The following is a 15,414-nucleotide window of genomic DNA, read 5'->3' as shown; positions in this document are numbered from 1 at the left end:
TTTTTTTTTCCTAGGTACTAAGGGCTCATGCAAAATTGACTACTTTTTATGGAGCATTTGGACCAGGAAAATTCAGGTGTGTACATTCTTCGTTTTTTATTTTTAGATTATGAATTGGACTAAATGTGTTTTCTGGGAATCGGGTAATGGAAAATATTATTTTCCTGCTAGGCTGTAGATACTCTTCTACACCATCTATGGAACTAATAAATTTGAAAGGCAAATTTAAATGCACGTATCTTTGCCTTAGCAATTTCACTTCTGGCAGTTGATTCTATTAGATATACTAACATGTGCACCAAAATTGTCATTATTTACACATATGAGTGGTAGTTATCTTAAAGATAATAGAAATTATTTGCAAATTAACAAGGAAGGGGGAAGCTTTATATTTTCCCTTGTGGCTAGTCAATCCCTCTTTCCCTGTTGTATTTGTCTATCTCTGGACTTTATATTCAGTGGATTTTATATTTTTCATTCACCAGTATCATATAGTTTTTTGGTTTTTTAGAAGATTTTATTTATTTATTTGAGAGATAGAAAGAGAAAGCCTGAGTCGGGGGAAGGGGCAGAGGGAAGAGGGAGAAGGAGACTCCCCACTGAGCAAGGAGGCTTATGTGGGGCTTGAACCCAGGACCTTGAGATCATGACCTGAGCTGAAGGCAGAGGCTTTAACCCACAGAGCCACCCAGGCGCCCCAATTAATGTGATTTTAGAATGTCCTATTATCTGATAAACTAGCCCTGATATACTTTCCATACTTTTCTGAATCTGGGGGGCAATTTTCTCATGTTTATTTTTCTGTATGACATTTAGAATGAGAATCCCCTTACCCAGTTTATTTATTTATAATTTTTTTAAATTTAAATTCAATTAATTAACATGTATTGTCCGTTTCAGAGGTAGAGGTCAGTAATTCATCAGTCTTACAAGATTCATTCCATCGCATGCCCTGCTTTACGCCCATCACTCATTCCCCCATCCCCCTCCCCTCCAGCAACCCTCACTTTGATTCCTCTGATTAAGAGTCTCTTATAGTTTGTTCCTCTCTCTGATTATGGCTTTGTTTTTCCCTCCCTTCCCTTATAATCCTCTGTTTTGTTTCTTAAATTCCACATATGAGTGAGATCATATAATTGCTTTCTCTGATCGCGTAATGCCTTCTAGTTCCATCCATGTCATTGCAAATGCCAACATTTCATTTCTTTTGATGGCTGAGTAGTATTCCATTGTACAGATATACCACATCATCTTTTTTTTAATCTGACAAAGGATTTGTTTTTAGAACATAGAAAAACCATTTATAACCTAATAATAAAAAGACAAGTAGCCTAGTAAAAACAAAACATGGGCAAAACACTTGAACACACACTTGGCAAAAGAAGATGTATGAATGGCCGAAAACGTGAAAAGTCAAACATAGGATTACCCTGCAGTCTAGCAGTTCTCCTACGTCTTTACCCAAGAGAAATAAAAAATAATCTAAAAATGCATTTTTTGAAAGATTATATTTATTTATTTGAGAGAGAGAGAGAGAATGAGCAGTGGGGAGAGGCAGAGGGAAGGGGAGAAGCAGACTCCCTACTGAGCAAGGAGCCCTACATGGGACTCAATCCCAGGACCCTGAGATCATCACCTAAGCCAAAGGCAGACACTTAACTGAATCACTCAGGTGTGCTTAAAAATGCATTTTTGTTCATAGTAGCCAAACACTGGTAATAAGCCAGACATCCACCAACAGAAGAATATATGTATAACTGTGTGTTCATACAACAGAATACTGCTTAGCAATAGAAAGAACAAACCGCTGGCACACACACAGCCCCATGGACAAACCTTAGAAACACTGTGTTTGTAAGGGTCCTGCAGTTGGCAGAATAACAACCCCTCAAAGATGTCCAGGTCCAAATCCCCGTTAATCACAAGGCAAAATGTGATAAAGGTTGAGGACCTTGAGATGGGGAGATAACTTCAGATCACTGGAGTCCTTAAAGCAGAGGAACCTTGCTGGCTGTGGTCAGAGGAGATGTGACAAAGGGTGAATGGTCTGAGATACAACGTTGCTGACTTTGAAGGTGGAAGAAGGGGCAACAAGCCAGGGAATATAGGTGGTCTCTAGTGGTTGAAAAAGGCAAGGAAAGAGATTTTTCTCTAGAGATTCCACAAAGGAACAGCTCTGCCAACACCTTGACTTTGACCCACTGAGGACACTTATTGGGCTTCTAACACGCAAATCTAGAAGATAATAAATTTCTGTGGTCTTAAGCAGTTAAGTCTGTGGTAATCTGTTACAGCAGCAACCAGAAACAATCTTCACTGGTTTTCTTCTTTTGAGATTTGATTCAAGCCTACATTTTAATTCCTTCAAACCAATATTATTCAAGTTTTTTTGTTTGTTTCTATGTTTGTGTTTTTACTCCTAATTTTTCTTTCATTTTTAAAAAAAATTTAAATTCGATTACTTAACATATAATGTATTATGTTTTAGGGGTGCAGGTCTGTGATTCATCAGTCTTACCTAACAGCCAGTGCTCGCCACAGCACATACCCTCCCCAGTATCCATCACCTAGCCACCCTGTCCCCCGACCCCTCTCCCCTCCAGCAACACCCAGTTAATTTCCTAAGATTAAGAGTCTCTTATGGTTTGTCTCCCTTTCTTGTTTCATCTTGTTTCATGTTTTCCTCTCTTCCCCTATGATCCTCTATCTTGTTGCTTAAATTCCGCATATCAGTGAGGTCATATAATTGTTTTTCTCTGATTAACTTACTTCGCTTAGAATAATACCTTCTAGTTCCATCCATGTTGTTGCAAATGGCAAGATTTCATTTCTTTGATGGCTAATTAATATTCCATTGTTGTTGTTTTTTTAAAGAATTTATTTATTTATTTATTTGACAGAGAAAAATCACAAGTAGGCAGAGAGGCAGGCAGAGAGAGGAGGGAAGCAGGCTCCCCGCTGAGCAGAGAGCCCGATATGGGGCTCGATCCCAGGACCCTGAGATCATGACCTGAGCCGAAGGCAGAGGCTTTAACCCACTGAGCCACCCAGACTCCCCTAATTAATATTCCATTGTAAACATACCACGTCATCTTTATCCATTCACCTATTGAGGGACATCTGAGCTCTTTCCATAGTTTGGCTATTGTGGAACTGCTGCTATAAACGGTGGGGTACGGGTGCCTCTTTGGATCACTGTATTTGTATCTTTAGGGTAGTACCTTACCCCAGTTTAAAGAAATCTTATTTGGGGGGCACCAGAGTGGCTCAGTCAGTTAAGTGTATGACTTGATCTGAGCGTGGGTTGTGATCTCAGGGTCGTGAGAGCGGGCCCTGCGCCACACTTCTCATTCAGTGCCTGGTCTGCTTGAGATTCTCTTTCTCCCTCTCCCTCCGCTCCCACCCTGCTCATATGCATACATACTCTCTCTAACGAATAAATAAAATCTTTCTTAAAAATTCTATTTGGGGGGTGGGTGTCTGGGTGGCTCAGTAGGTTAAGCCTCTGCCTTTGGCTCAGGTCCTGATCCCAGGGTCCTAGGATCGAGCCCCGCATCGGGCTCTCTACTCAGCGGAGAGCCTGCTTCCCTCTCTCTCTGCCTGCCTCTGCCTACTTGTGATTTCTGTCTGTCAAAATAAATAAGTAAAATCTTTTTAAAAAAATCCTATTTGGTGGCCCCTGGGCCCCTGGCTCAGTCATTAAGCATCTGCCTTTGGCTCAGGTCATGGTCCCAGCACCCTGGGATTGAGCCCCACCTCGGGTTGCCTGCTCGGCAGGAAGCCGCTTCTCCCCCTCCCGTTTCCCCTGCTTGCATTTCCTCTCTGTCTCTCTCTCTGTCAAGTAAATACGTAAAATCTTTTTTAAAAAATCCTCTTTTATTAGGATTTTTAAAATTATTTTTTATTTTTTTAAAGATTTTTATTTATTTGACAGAGAGAAATCACAAGTAGTCAGAGAGGCAGGCAGAGAGAGAGAGGAGGAAGCAGGCTCCCTGCCAAGCAGGGAGCCCGATTCGGGACTCGATCCCAGGATTCTGGGATCATAACCTGAGCCGAAGGCAGAGGCTTAACCCACTGAGCCACCCAGGAGCCCCTTTATTAGGATTTTAAATTTTATTTATTTTTATTTTCTTATTGGGAATATGCTGAATGGAAGATCAATTTAGGGAGAACCAGCATCTTTACATTATTGAATCTTCCTTTTTAGGGACATTATGTCCTACTCATTCTGTCCTTTCTTTTGTTCCTGAGCAGTTATCTACTCAGTTGTCTTTATATAGCTCTTAAATATTTCTCCTACTGCTATAAATGGGACATATCTCCATCATATATTTTTTTAAAGATCATTTATTTATTTTTTGACAGACAGAGATCACAGGTAGGCAGAGAGGCAGGCAGAGAGAGGAAGGGAAGCAAGCTCCCTGCTGAGCAGAGAGCCAAATATGGGACTTGATCCCAGGACCCTGGGATCACGACCCGAGCCGAAGGCAGAGGCTTTAACCCACTGAGCCACCCAGGTGCCCTCCTTCATATTTTTGAAAGGCTATGAAAAACTATTGATTTTTAAAAATTACTTTTTAATCAACTACTTTATTGAATTCCTTTTTTTTTTTTCTTTTTAAGATTTTATTTATTTATTTTAGATAGAGAGCATGCACAAATAGAGGGGAGAGAAAGAGGGAGAAGGTGAAGCAGACTCACCGCTGAGCAGGGAGCCCAATGTGGAATCCCAACCTTGGGGTCATGACCTGAGCCAAAGGCACACACGTAACCAACTGAGCCACGCAGGCGCCTTTGCATTTCTTTATTATTCTTAATCATGTTTCAGTTGCTGGGTCAATAAAATCAGGTCATGATTTTAGGGTCCTGGGATCGAGCCCAGCATTAGGCTCAGAGCTGAGCAGGGAGCCTGCTGGCTCTGCCTCTGCCTGCCTCTCTGCCTACTTGTGATCTCTCTCTATCTCTGCCAAATAAATAAAAATCTTTAAAAAAACAATGTCTCAGCTGATCTTATTTTTTCTAAGTGTGTGATTATATAGTCAAATAATGATAATTTTGCCTCATTTTTTTCCCCTTACCTCATCTCATTGACTGGTACTTACAGAACAGTATATATATTTTAAAGATTTCATTTTATTTATTTTAGAGAGAGGGAGGGAGAGGGACGAGTAGACTCCCCGCTGAGTGCAGAGCCTTCCACAGAGCTCAATCCCAGGACCTTGAGATCTTGACCTGAGCCAAAATCAAGAGTCAGACACTTAACTGACCGAGCCATCCAGGAGCCCTTCATTTGTTTTAAAAACTTATCATGGGGCGCCTGAGTGGCTCAGTGGGTTAAGCCGCTACCTTTGGCTCAGGTCATGATCTCAGGGTCCTGGGATCAAGTCCTGCATCGGGCTCTCTGCTCAGCAGGGAGCCTGCTTCCTCTCTCTCTCTCTCTCTCTCTGCCTGCCTCTCTGCCTACTTGTGATCTCTCTCTCTCTGTCAAATAAATAAATAAAATCGTTAAAAATAAATAAATAAAAATAAAAACTTATTAGGAAGAATCTGATTTCAACTTCGTTGGTTAAGTATCTGATTTCAGCTTAGGTCATGATCTCGGGGTCCTGGGGTTGAGCCCCACATCAGGCTGCTTCCTGCTCACTGGGGAGTCTGCTTCTCCTTCCCCCTTTGTCCTTTCCCAGGTTCTTACTCTTGCTTCTTGCACTCTTTCTCTCTTTCTCTCTCTCTCTCTCAAATAATTTTTTTTAAAAAAACACCTTAAGGGACGCCTGGGTGGCTCAGTTGGTTAAGCAGCTGCCTTCGGCTCAGGTCATGATCCCAGGGTCCTGGGATCGAGCCCCGCATCGGGCTCCTTGCTCCGCAGGGAGCCTGCTTCTCCCTCTGACTCTGCCTGCCACTCTGCCTGTGCTCGCTCTTGCTCTCTCTCTCTCTCTGACAAATAAATAAATAAATAAAATCTTTAAAAAAAAAAAATAAATAAAATAAAAAAACACCTTAAAATAATTGCTCGTATATGCGTGATTATCCCAGGAAGAACCTATAAGGAGAGATGACTTTCAGGGAGGGTGACAGGAGCTCTACAAGTCTGGGATAGGAAAGAAACCACTTTTTACTGTACAATCTTTGGAACTTCTTTTAACTTTGAGGGGGGAAAAAACTAAACCACTAGTTAAAATTTCTAATGGTATCCACTTGTAACATTATGACCTTAATTTTTTAACTACTAATTTTATTCCTCTCTTACTTTGCAGTGGTAGTTCTTGGATTGAATTTCTGAATAATGAAGATGACCTTAAGGATATCTTTTTACAGCTACGAGAAGGAAACCTTGTTTGTGCACAGTACCTTTGGCTTCGACATAGGGTAATCTGTTTTGGGTTTTGTTGTTAATGGCTTTATGGCTCCTGGGGTAGGTGATTGAATCTGTTGTCTTCATGTGAATGAAAGGTGTCAGGTGTGAGTGGGCAATGGAATGTTTGATAAAATTTTCCTGATGATATTAAACTAGAGGTGAAGTTACTTTAGAAGTGTGTTTTATCTCATTCAGAGTCCAATGAACTCCTAAACTTAGCTGAAAAGGCAACATTTTGGGGCACCTGGCTGGCTCAGTTGGTGGAGCATGTGACTTTTGATCTCAGTGTTGTGGGTTCGAGCCCCACATTGGGCTCGGAGATTACGTTAAAATCTTAAAAAAAAGAAAGGGGGAGCCTAGGTGGCTCAGTGGGTAGGCCTTTGCCTTCAGCTCAGGTCATGATCTCAGGGCTGGAATTGAGCCCCATATCGGGCTCCCTGTGCAGTGGGGAGCCTGCTTCTCCCACCCCATCCCCCGCCTACCTCTCTGTCTACTTGTGATCTCTGTCAAATAAATAATAAAATAGAATCTTTAAAATCTTAAGAAAAAAGAAAGCAATGTGTTATTGAATGATTTATTGATGGGCTTTCTTAAGTACTGCTGGTGAAGTTATTCCTGTTACAGCTCAGACTATGTAAAGGATTGTGCATTAGCAGCTCTGCTCTGATTCCCTCCATGCTGGCCAATATCATGAGGTCCAAAACGTGTCATCTTGGTGTGATGTCACTCATGGACACATGGCTTGTTTGGATTTGCACTATCACTTCCTGTTAAGTTTTCCTTCCTCTGCCAGTTCCACTGCCCCCTAATTTATTAGTTGGTCCTTGCTGCCATGAGAGTTCGTGGGATTCGTGGCTGCCAACGACTCATCAGTATAGAGTAAATCACCCCTTGTGCTTGTAATTAAGACAGTAAAATATTTCCTAAAAATGACTTCCTAACAAGTCTTTCCATTTTGGGAGGCTGTCATTTTAAATCCGTCTGATAGATCCTAATTTCTCACTCTGTATAATTTAGGCAAATTTTGAAAGCAGATTTGATGTGAAAATGCTTGAGAACTTGCTCAACTCAATTTCTACACCAGTGTCTTTGCAAAAGCTTTGCCCGTGGCTTAAAAATGATGTGATCCCATTCGTGAGAAGGGCTGTACCTGAAGGGCAGGTGAGTGGCCTTCAGTATTTCCACTCTGGGTCATTCAAGTCCAGCCTTTGCCTTATATCACTGCAGAGTAAAGGGCGGTAACACCAGGTAGTTCAGTGTCTCTGTTGAAAGATTATCATGGGGGTTTTACATTATTTCCTTGATTATCTACTGACTATTTATTTTATTTTCAAATGATATGTCTGTTTCAGAAAATTCTTGCAAAATGGTTGGAACAAGCAGCCAGGAACCTTGAATTAACTGATAAGGTAATACCAGTATTACTAGCACTGAAAAGACATTTCAAACACTCCCAGTGGCGTACAGCATCACTTTTAATGGTGTGTGTTCCTCTTTAAAGGCAAACTGGCCAGAAAATGGACTTCAACTGGCAGAGGTATTTTTTACAGCAGAAAAACCAGATCAGTTGGCATTGGTGTCCTGTTGGCATTGGATTTCCTTGGTATGATATAGAAAATGAATTTTCAGTAATAAAGCATTCAGTTTATGTTAAAGGATTTGTGTACATGTACTAAGAGATACATCTATTTCTTACATTTTCTGTTTGTGTGTTCTTTTATTGTGTACATCTAAAATTCACCAACCAAACAGGAAACCATATATAAACATACTCCTTAGTAGTATAATTGGAATTTTCTGCATTGGCAGCAATTTACAGTCCTTTAAAGGAATGAAATTTAATAATGCTTTAGGATTAGTTTTCAAGATCTTATTTAAACCAGCAAACCACTCCCAGTTCTGATTGCAGTTCTTAGGCATTCCAATAGCCATTATGGCTTAAGTACTAGTGAATTTTTTAAAAGATCACATTTAAAAAAGAAATGCTTGGACTTTTTTGACTGAAAAAAATAGCAGTGCTAGAAAGGTTACTAAGCTCAAGAACACTGCTGTTATATTTGGTGTTAATTTGAAGTTTGTGAACTGAATTTAGTATTTGACTTCTAAATTTCTTAAATTAATTTCTTTTTCCCTTTAAGTTTCTAAAAACTAGAAAGCATTCATTATATTGAAAAGAAGGAAAGTATATTCTTATATTTTAGGAAAGTCCATTGGAGTGCTATAAATTAGTTTATAAATTAACATGTGAGATATCCCTGTATGATCTCAACTCCGAAGTTTTAAGGACTTAAGTACCAGAAGGTAAACCTTCTTTGTGGTAATATACATTATAAAATTGCACCTATTCCTTAAATTTCTGGAGCCTAAAAAATAAATAAATTTTCTTCTGCTTTCTGATATAGCAGATTCTTTTTTTTTTTTTTTTTTAAGATTTTATTTAATCATTTGACAGACAGCAAGAGAGGGAACACAAGCAGGGGGAGTGGGAGAGGGAGAAGCAGGCTTCCTGTCAAGCAGGGAGCCCAATGTGGGGCTCCATCCCAGGATCCTGGGATCATGACCTCAGCTGAAGGCAGACAGACGCCTAATGACTGAGCCACCCAGGCGCCCCAGATGTAGCAGATTCTTGGTAATAATTGTACTTACTGGTTATATACTATTAAAAAGTAAGCAGGAATTTTTTGATATATGTTTCAACTAGTATATTGATATATATAATCAGTATATATTGATCATTATAATACATTTTTCCATAGAAGAGCTTTTCTTCTTGCTATAAAACACTACCCTGTCCTGGTATGCCTGGGTCACTCAGTTGGTTAAGCTTCTGTCTTCAGCTCAGGTCGTGGTCCTGGGATCGAGCCCCATGTCCGGCTCCTTATTCAGCAGGAACCCTGCTTCTCGCTCAGCCTGCTGCTTCCCCTGCTTGTGCTCTCTGGCAATTAAATAAATAAAATCTTTAAAAAAAAAAAAGTCAAAAAACACTACTCTGTCTTTTCCCTGTTAATTGTCTTTATCAATATTGAAAATTCTATTTCTTGTATATAAGTTTATCAAATGTTACAGCTTTATCTCGGATCTTTATGTCTTGATCTATACAGATGGGGCATTGAGGGTCATCTAAATGATGTTTTTGTACATAAGCATAAAATTTTACACTAACATTCAGGGGTACCTGGCTAACTCAGTGGAGAGTGAGACTCTTGATCTCACAGTGTAAATTCAACCCCTGCATTAAGTGTAAAGATTACTTAAAAAATAAAATTTTAGGGCAGCCTGTGTGGCTCAGTCGGTTGGATGTCCAACTCTTGATTTGGGCTCAGGGTGTGATCTCAGGGTCGCGAGCCTGAGTCCTACGTCGGGCTCCACACTGGGTGTGTGGAGATATATTTATTTATTTTAGAGAGCACAGTAGGGGGAGAGGGAGAGAATCCTCAAACAGACTCCCCACTGAATGCAGAGCCCGACTAGGGCTCAATCCCCCCAGGACCCTGAGATCATGACCTGAGCTGAAATCAAGTGTCAGATGCTTAACTGACTAAGCCATCCAGGTACCCCTAACATTGAAGTTTTCCTGTTTGTTTATTTGTTTGTTTGTTTGTTGAGAAAGAAAATCGCCTTTAGATTTCTGTTGGATTCTAATCTATAAATTTGCACTAGTTAATGTGTTAAAATTCCACAAAACTTACAGGCATTAAGTACAGATTTCCTCTTATGTACATAATCATGTTCCTTTTTTATTTTATCTGAAATAATTCTGATTTTTCTATGTATTTCCCCTCTCACACTTCTGTTTTTAGAAGGATTATCAGAACACGGAGGAAGTACGTCAGCTAAGGACTCTCGTAAATAACTTGCAGGAGTTGATCACATTGCATAGGAAATACAACTGCAAACTGGCCCTCTCTGATTTCGAGAAGGTAAAAACCTAGATTTATCGGAAGTGTTATTTTTTAATGACAGCCACCATGACTAGAACTTGCATCTCTGCCGCCTTTCTCTTGTCATCCAGGAGACTACAACCACCATTGTGTTCCGCATGTTTGATAAAGTGTTAGCCCCAGAGCTGATTCCTTCTGTCTTAGAGAAATTTATAAGAGTTTACATGCGGGAACATGGCTTACAAGAGGAGGAACTTCTTCTGCTCTACATAGAGGTAACTTCTTTACCTCTAGTCTTTTCCCCTTGTGTCTATGTGTGTCACTGTTTAAACATCTAATCCTATAAGCCTTTGCCTTTGGCTCAGGTTGTGATCTCAGGGTCCTGGGATCGAGCCCCGCATTGGGCTCTCTGCTCAGCGGGGAGTCTGCTCCCCCTGCCCCCCACCTCTGCCTACTTGTGATCTCTGTCAAATAAATAAATAAAATCTTAAAAAAATAAAATAAGGGCGCCTGGGTGGCTCAGTGGGTTAAGCTGCTGCCTTCGGCTTAGGTCATGATCTCAGGGTCCTGGGATCGAGTCCCGCATCAGGCTCTCTGCTCAGCAGGGAGCCTGCTTCCTCCTCTCTCTCTCTGCCTGCCTCTCTGCCTACTTGTGATCTCTCTCGGTCAAATAAATAAATAAAATCTTAAAAAAATAAATAAATAAATAAATAAAATAAACATCTAACCCTATAGGGAATGTCATGCTTTACCATTGGGATTTATGCAGTGGATTATATTGGTTAATTGATTGACTGGTAACCTTGGGCAGAATGGAATAATATTAGGACTTTCTCCAAATGCTTATTGTGAAATAAAAGGAGCTCAATCATGTGAGCATGTGTTTTCACACATTAATAAGCTGCAATCATCTCATTTGTAGATTCTTCAAAAATATTTCCTTCTTAAGTTTCCTTGTCCATATTAAACGAAAGGCCAAGGCCTTAGTGATTTTGTTTTTTGAGCATTGTTTCACATTCATTGCTAAGTCATTTTTGCTTTTTTTTTTTCTTTTCACATCTATAAAAGCTGTTTTTCTATATCTATATGTTTTACTTTTTTTTTCTAGTAAGAGTTTCAAATTTAAAAAATATGTGTTTATCCCCTTTTAGGATTTATTGAAGAGATGTAGCTCGAAGTCCACATCACTCTTTGAAACCGCATGGGAAGCAAAAGCCATGGCAGTCATAGGATGTTTATCGGACACAGATGTAAGTAGATAGTGACCATGTAGATTTTCTTTGAGCATCGCATCTTTTCTGAAAACTTTCTCTCTGATCACAAAGGCAATAGCAAATTTGTTAAGAAGAATTTGTGAAGTTCGGAAAAAGAATAAAAATAAATAAATAAAAACTACCCATAATTCCATTTTCTTTCATTATAGAAAATAAGAAATAAAAATTTTCTCATTCCCATCCCCAGAAGAACTACCATGGATGATTGGGTGCATATATTTCTAGGCTTTTCTATGATTATACAAACACGGACACATTTTTTAAATCTGTTATAACACACTTTTATTATGCCTTCCCACTGTTACCATTATAAACTGTGAATAAAGTCATGAAAAATATTTTTAAACACAGAGACTAGAGACTGTTGAAAGGAATAGAACTATATGACTTCACTTTCAGCAGAGAAAATTTTTTTCTGAGTTTTTCTAAATAATGAAATTGCTCGCGATATGTGAGAATCAGAAGGAACATATACTTTTGTAGTCAGAGGAGATACTCTGAGCGTCCACGCTGTAGATGTAAGACCTCTGCTGCTATAGATGAGGCAATGTCATTAATTTCCATGAAACGTGAATCCGAGGGCTCTTCTGCACGGTCAGTGTCTGTGTGTCTTCATAGCTCATATTCGACGCTGTGCTTAAGATAATGTACGCGGCGGTGGTTCCTTGGAGTGCAGCTGTGGAGCAGCTAGTGAGACAGCACCTAGAAATGGACCATCCCAAGTAAGACGGCAGTCTCCCAGATCATGGTGTCGGTGCTGGATAAGTCTCCTGTTTCCTCTTGACATTCATTTATGTTTTATGCCCTTTACTGTGTCTCTTAGTATTTAAAAAAAAAAAAAAAAGACAATCCATGTTAATATCAGCAAATTTCTTGGGCATCTGGGTGGCTCAGTCAGTTGAGCGTCTGACTGTTGATTTCAGCTCAGGTTGTGATCTCAGGATCTGGGGATCGAGCCCCACGTTGGGCTCTGAGTCAGCGCATAGTCTGCTTGTCCCTCTCCCTCTGCCCTTCCCATCCCCCCACCCCCCTGTGCTAGCTTGCCTCACTCTCTCCCTCTCTCAAAGAAATGAACAAGTAAAATCTTTTAAAAAATCATTTAAAAAATATGAGCAAATTTCCTTTCAGAGTCAAGTTATTACAGGAAAGTTACAAACTAATGGAGATGAAAAAACTTCTACGAGGCTATGGAGTAAGGGAGGTGAACCTCTTAAACAAGGAAATCATGGTGAGTACAGTAGCTGAAGGGTCTTGAACCCCGCTGTTCCGTTCTGAGGGCAGCTTGGGAAAACTAATGAGGACTTCATATTCTTGAAGGCTAACAGAGCTAAGTTCTCCACTACTTTCCTTTTGTAGGATAGAGTGTGAATAGGACGTTCAGGGGTGCCTGGCTAGCTCAGTAGACGGCGTGTTCAACTCTTAATCTTGGGATCATGAGTTCAAGCCCTACATTGGGTGCAGAGATTACTTAGTTAAATAAATAAAACATAAAAAAAATAAGTCTTTTTTAAAAATTGGGTATTCACTTGTTTATTAGGATAGTAAAGATAACAAGGACATTAAGAAGCTAAAGGAGTATATCAAATCATCATGCTGTACACCTTAAATATACGCAGGGTCTGTTTGTCACTTACATATCATAAAATTCAGAATATAAATCATGTTTTAATTTTTCACACAGCTTGGGTTTTTTGCTGCTTGATTTTAATTTGATGAGTACTTTGCCTTTATGAACAAAGGACTTCTGGGTTCTCTGAGATTTCATAATGAAGAAATGTATATATTGTCTCTGCTTCAGAGGGTGGTCAGATACATTCTCAAGCAAGATGTCCCATCTTCCTTAGAAGATGCTTTGAAGGTGGCTCAAGCGTATATGTTGCCCGACGATGAAATTTACAGTCTAAGGATTATTGATCTCATTGATAGAGAACAGGTATGAAAGTTCTGTATTGTCCTTTCTTAGGTTTCTTTGTTAAGTAAATCTGTAAAAGCTCAAATCACTCAAATTATCTGAATAGATTATCACAAATGAAAGTTATACCAAGGGGTACCTGGATGGCTCAGTCAGTTAAGCATCGCCTTTGGCTCAGGTCATAATCCCAGGATCCTGGGATCAAGCTCCGCATCTAGCTCCCTGCTCAGTGAGGAGTCTGCTTCTCCCTCTCCTACTCCCACTGCTTATGCACTCTCTCTCTCACTCACTCTCTCTCAAATAAACAAATAAAATCTTCAATAAAAAGAAAATAAGTTATACCAGGATGAAAATATTAGATGTTAGATTGGCCATATTCTTTATATCTGTAGTTTCTTTTTTTTTTTTTTTTTTTTTAAGATTTTATTTATTTATTTGGCAGAGACACAGTGAGAGAGAGAACACAAGCAGGGGGAGAGGGAGAGGGAGAAGCTCCCGCAGAGCAGGTTGCCCAATGCGGGTTGGATCCCAGAACCCTGGGATCATGATCTGAGCTAAAAGCGGACACCTAATGACTGAGCCACCCAGGCGCCCCCATATCTGTGGTTTCTTTAAAAGTATTTTATGACTAGCTATTGGGCTTTCATATTCTTTGGTGTTTATGAAACATAGACTCGTGTTTTTTGTACACCGTAGGACCCTTTGATTCCAGAAAAGGGCATGCATTTTCTTTTTCTATTTTAAATGTCTTTATTCTGATATAATTCTATAACCATGAGCATAGTTAAGAATTATGAAATACAAAGGGGTGTATTTGAATTTAATTTTTTTTGTTTGCGGTCATCAAAACCAGAGTTATCAGCCTTTTTAAAACATTAGATCATATTCTATTTTTTTAAATGCTGTCTTTTCACCTTTAAATAGAAAAAAGCAAGAGGTAAGTCTAAACTGTCCTTTACAAGTACCAGCTGTTTTTTCTTCCTTTCAAACACTGTTTATAGGGCGAAGACTGTATCCTTCTGTTGAGGTCTTTGCCTCCTGCTGAAGCCGAGAAAACTGCAGAACGGGTAATCATATGGGCACGGTTGGCATTACAAGAAGAACCAGATGATTCCAAAGAGGTGAGATTTTCACTAAATACAGATGAATCCAGTATTTATGGATAGTCATCAACAGGATAGAAAAGATAGATAAGCAGATAGGAATATCTCCTCTTCTCTCCGCTAGAACATCCTAATGTAAAACTCTTTGTATAAATTTGCTGCATAGAAAAGAGCCACATATGGCTGTTTTGGAGCAACGGCTTGAGCCCTCACTGATAATCTGGGATCTACAAACCAGAAGGATTAATTGAAGTAGATGTTGTACATGAAGGGTTTTCCATAAACCTTTGCAATATAATTTCGTGTTATATAGGACATAGTCATTACTGTCAAATAATGACATCAGCCACACCCAGTTGATTAAGCATCCAGCTCTTGGTTTTGGCCAGGTCATGATCTCATGGATCATGAGATTGAGCCCCACATCAGGCTCTAAGCTCAGCGGGGAGTCTGCTTGAAGATTCTCTCCCTCTGCCCACCCCCCACTCATTCTTGCTTCTCTCTCTCAAGTAAATAAGTTTTAAAAAGTCATGTCAGGGGCGCCTGGGTGGCTAAGTGGGTTAAAGCCTCTGCCTTTCGCTCGGATCATGGTCCCAGGGTCCTGGGATGGAGCCCCACATCGGGCTCTCTGCTCAGCGGGGAGCCTGCTTCCCTTCCCCTCTCTCTGCCTGCCTCTCTGCCTAATTGTGATCTCTGTCAAAGAAATAAAATCTTTTTTAAAAAAAAAGTCATGTCAGCCACAGAATGCATGGAAATCTAAATAATCTTAGAACATTGAAACCTGGGAAGTTTCAAGAGCGCCAGTTCTCTTTAGAGAGGTGAGGAACCAAATACCTAATTTATTCAGGATAGTTGGGAGATATATATATATATATATATATATATATAT

The 15,414-nt window shown here is 39.8% G+C and overlaps 1 protein-coding gene and 1 non-coding gene across 2 annotated transcripts in view; both read left to right on the top strand.

The window, feature by feature from the left end:
• Positions 1–15,414, top strand: part of KNTC1 (kinetochore associated 1) — a 76,782-nt gene that overhangs the window by 21,400 nt on the left and 39,968 nt on the right. Inside the window, exons 20-31 of the mRNA XM_059408326.1 lie at positions 15–76; positions 6,255–6,366; positions 7,373–7,516; positions 7,708–7,764; positions 7,857–7,958; positions 10,156–10,275; positions 10,368–10,511; positions 11,388–11,486; positions 12,129–12,232; positions 12,639–12,738; positions 13,309–13,443; positions 14,424–14,543. Of these exons, the coding sequence (XP_059264309.1) occupies positions 15–76; positions 6,255–6,366; positions 7,373–7,516; positions 7,708–7,764; positions 7,857–7,958; positions 10,156–10,275; positions 10,368–10,511; positions 11,388–11,486; positions 12,129–12,232; positions 12,639–12,738; positions 13,309–13,443; positions 14,424–14,543 (1,299 nt within the window). The remainder of the gene's footprint in view (positions 1–14; positions 77–6,254; positions 6,367–7,372; positions 7,517–7,707; positions 7,765–7,856; positions 7,959–10,155; positions 10,276–10,367; positions 10,512–11,387; positions 11,487–12,128; positions 12,233–12,638; positions 12,739–13,308; positions 13,444–14,423; positions 14,544–15,414) is intronic.
• On the top strand, positions 6,598–6,670 carry TRNAK-UUU (transfer RNA lysine (anticodon UUU)). Its single transcript has one exon. It is a non-coding gene; the product is annotated as a tRNA-Lys (tRNA).

The sequence above is a fragment of the Mustela nigripes genome, chromosome 8, assembly GCF_022355385.1.
Source record: "Mustela nigripes isolate SB6536 chromosome 8, MUSNIG.SB6536, whole genome shotgun sequence".
In the NCBI taxonomy this organism is placed as follows: Eukaryota; Metazoa; Chordata; class Mammalia; order Carnivora; family Mustelidae; genus Mustela; species Mustela nigripes.
This window is presented reverse-complemented; position numbering and strand designations above follow the sequence as displayed.